Source organism: Ipomoea triloba, chromosome 11 (genome assembly GCF_003576645.1).
Source record: "Ipomoea triloba cultivar NCNSP0323 chromosome 11, ASM357664v1".
NCBI lineage: Eukaryota > Viridiplantae > Streptophyta > Magnoliopsida > Solanales > Convolvulaceae > Ipomoea > Ipomoea triloba.
The window spans coordinates 20,238,971-20,242,885 of NC_044926.1; the positions used below are offsets into that span (position 1 = coordinate 20,238,971).

A 3,915-nucleotide genomic window follows, 5' to 3' on the forward strand; every position below is an offset into this window, starting at 1 on the left:
ATATATATATATATATATATATATATATATATATATATATATATATATATATATATATATATATATATATGAAATACGATTAGGAATAATTCAATTTAATTATGTAAATTTTTCTCTATAAATTTATATAAATATGTACATGATTAGAGATTATATTAATCATACAAAATTTTAGTTTTGTATGTTATGATAATAGATACTTGACCAAATATATGAAAATTCAACTATATTATTATATTGTACATTTTAATATATTTATATTTTTAAAATTTTTTATTTAAATTCATAATAACAAAAAAAAATTTCGTGCATTGCACGGGTAAAACACTAGTATATATATATACACACACAACAAGGTTCAGGTGAGAACCTGCTCCTAGGTAAAAAGTCATGAGTGATCTAATTCATCTATTTGAGTAGATCAATGGTCGAGGGTTGGTAAAACACTGAAATATAAGGTGAAAATGAGTAGGGTTAATTTAATAAATATTACAAATTTAAAATTTAAATTTTTGCAATAATTATAAAATGCACAATGTTTTTCTTTATTAATAAACATAGTTAACTTTTAAGGAAATTCCATATGGGAGAGCCACTACATGCCATTTGAGCACAAAGATAATGGCAACCAAGCACAGTTTGTACACATACATTCCCAAAAATGTATTATTTAATTTTTAGCTTCAATAATTGGATTATTAAATCCAATATAATTGAATGTCAAAACCCGTTGATGAAATCAATCAGTTGGCATCAAAGACCAACTGATCTTTCACGTACACAACAAAATTTTTTTCTCTGTAACAATCCTACCAATGTGCCCTCACTTACCTATATATATCATGCATATATGCCTCTTCCTCGCATCCTCACACAAATACAATACACATTTCCATAAACCAATCTCCACAATGAAGACACCATTCTTCCTCCTTTCTCTCTTCCTCTTCTCCATCTTGCTTTTTCAAGTTATAGAAGCACAAGTGCTTGATACCCGCGGCAAGATTGTCCGAGCTGGTGTCAAGTACTATGTTGTACCTCTTCTCCAGGATCAGGGTGGTGGGTTTGACCTAGCTTCCACCGGAAGTCAGAGTTGCCCGCAAAGTGTGGTCCAAGATGATGTTTACTGGTGGGGCAATACTATACAATTCTACCCTGTTAATTCACAGAAAGGCGTGATTCGTGAGTGGACTGATCTCAACATCGAGTTTCCAGATGTATACACAGGATGCCCTGAGTCTAAGGTGTGGACAATTACGGGAGATCCTTCATCATATGACATTACTCATTACATTACAGATGGTGGCAGTAAAGGCAATCCTGGTCAACAAACTCTAAGCAACTGGTTCCAGATTGTCAAAACAGCAAACGCCTATAAGTTTATGTTTTGTCCAAGTGTGTGTAATTACTGCTCATATGTGTGCCAAGATGTTGGCATCTCAATAGAAGGAGGACAAAGGCGTTTGGTTCTCAGCAATACCCCTCTGGAAATCAACTTTAAGAAGGCTTAAAGGTTTTCCAACTTTATAGCTTGCAAAGCAAATAGCAACAAAAAAATTGCATATGCAGCTATAAATCAATAAATGACGTACTGTACTTCCTCTTAGGGGAGATTATGAAATAAATTTGAAGTACTTTAATTTCAAGTGTACTGTGCATTTTAATGTGTATGAAAAAAAAATTGCATATGCTGCTATACAACATTTACACTGCTCTAAAACAGGTCTAGTTTAACGCAATCATGTGCTTGAACTCCTTTTACTCGATTCACAAGTTCTATGACTCAAGAAAAGCATCAAAGACTTATCTATCTTTGAGTCAAGTAGTTCAAGAATTGAACAACGTAACCATCAGTTGTATTTAGAAGGAAAACTCTACTTTGAGGTAATAAGTAGAAAAAGCTCACATAACAAGTGGGTTGACACCTGTGAAAAGCTAACAAACTTGTGATTTGCATCAAACCGTATACAATAATTTGATACTTGATACATGATAAAAATCTTTGGAATCAAATTTGGAGCTATATTGTCAAGGTAAGGCTTGATTTTGAATGTTTTTTGGTACTTAACATTGGTGAATGATTATTATAAGAGAGTATATAACGTCTTTTTTTTCATTTTTATTTTCCTTTTTAATTTCTTCGTTGTGCATTCATTTGATTTGCTTGAAGGGGCATTCTTTAACTTATATGCACACAAGGTCCAAGGGGGTGGGAGGGGAGGGGGGGTTGGATGCTTACAATCACTTGACTTGGAAAGCTGAGGGGTCAACCAAAGGAGAAGGGAGCATAGTGTCATTTTTCAACAAAACAAAAGGTAGCCATATATGCATAGATCATAGATCATAAGATAAGCCAAGGTACTACTGGTGATACTCGAAAAAAAAAACAGAAGTTCAATATCATGTTCTAAATCTTCAAAATGCTCCACATGAGTCATGATACGAGCCCGGCATTTCATTCGTAATCCTCAAAATGATACTAGAAAGGTACGGACTAATCAAAAATGATTTTCAACAAGTGTCAAATGAAGAATATATATGTGCTTATTTTTTCTCAACTTAGTCCCCCATATCATTAATTATAATTAAATGAAAATTAAAGGCACACAGTGACATTAAGTGCAGTAGTTTTATTTGATTTCATGGTCCACTCCCTGGTGGGAGGAAGTACATAGTTATTTATTGATTTATTTGTGTAAATCCACTTTTGTTATATATAGCTCTGCTACCAACTAGAGAAAGGTAACCGAACCAAACGCCTCTGTCCAGCTTCCACCGAAATGCCAACATCACGGCAGTAGTATGAGCAGTAATAGCACACATCTGGACAAGACATGAGCTTGTATGCATTTGTTGTTTTTACTATCTTGAACCAATTGTTTAGAGTCTGTGAACCAGGATTTCCTTTTTCTCCACCTGCTGTTATGTAATGAGAATCATCATACACCGACAGATCCCCAACTATCGTCCAAACATTATTTTCTGGACATCCCGTGTATGCGTCCGGGAATTCAATGTTGAGGTCACTCCATTCACGAACCACACCTTTCTTCGGATCAACTGGGTAGAACTGCATTGTGTTTCCCCACCAGTAAGCATCATCTTGAACCACACTAGCCGGGCAACTTTGACTACCAGTGGAAGCTAGGTCCAACCCACCGCCCTGGTCCTGGAGAAGTGGTACAACATAGTATTTGACACCAACACGAACAATCTTTCCGTACATATCAAGTACGGGGCTTTGTGTGTTTTGTGAGCTTTTTGTGTTGAGTGAGCTTTGTGTGTTATTTGGTTGTAGCACTCTTGCTTCGGAAAGGGAAAGGAAGGTGGTCATGAGAAGGAGAGAAAGTAATAAGCAGAATGGTGTCTTCATTGTGAAGATTGATTATTATATTATATCTGTGGAAATAATGTGTATGGTATATATTGGTATGAGGTGAGGGAAGAGGCATATATGGTATTTATAGGCAGTGAGAGCACATTGGTAGAGTTATTACAGACGATGGATATTAATTAAGCTTTTGTGAGTTTGAAATGGTTACGTATATAGTAGCATGGTGAAAGAATATAATATATATATTTGGTGTTAGGCATTAACGGATTGATTTCATCATTAACTGTTTTTGACTAATTAAACAATAAAGTTAGATTACCAGTGGATTCACAATACCGGCCTAGTATTAATGTATTACACAATTCACGTTAATTATTGATTAATGTATCACGGCTGATGATTGTTTCTTTTCGTTTGATGTTCATTGGCTACCGAGTTTTTTCTTTTCTTCATTCTCCACCGTCATCATGGTGGAGTCCAAGCATGCATTTTCAACGGCATCCCAACATTTTCATCCAATGATTTTATAAATGCTTTCATGCTGACCTTCCAATAAGCATAGTTGCTTACTCCTTTCAATA

At 34.8% G+C, this 3,915-nt stretch overlaps 2 protein-coding genes across 2 annotated transcripts; one reads left to right on the forward strand and one right to left on the reverse strand.

Annotated features, from left to right (window-relative positions):
• Positions 1–911: 911 nt before the first annotated feature.
• Positions 912–1,511, forward strand: LOC115996056 (kunitz trypsin inhibitor 5-like). Its single transcript, XM_031235203.1, has one exon. It carries the CDS (start codon positions 912–914, stop codon positions 1,509–1,511), a length of 600 nt encoding a protein of 199 aa, XP_031091063.1.
• A 1,214-nt stretch (positions 1,512–2,725) lies between these two features.
• LOC115996057 (miraculin-like) lies at positions 2,726–3,226 on the reverse strand. Its single transcript, XM_031235204.1, has one exon. The coding sequence runs from the start codon at positions 3,224–3,226 to the stop codon at positions 2,726–2,728; it is 501 nt and encodes a 166-aa protein (XP_031091064.1).
• Positions 3,227–3,915: the final 689 nt, after the last annotated feature.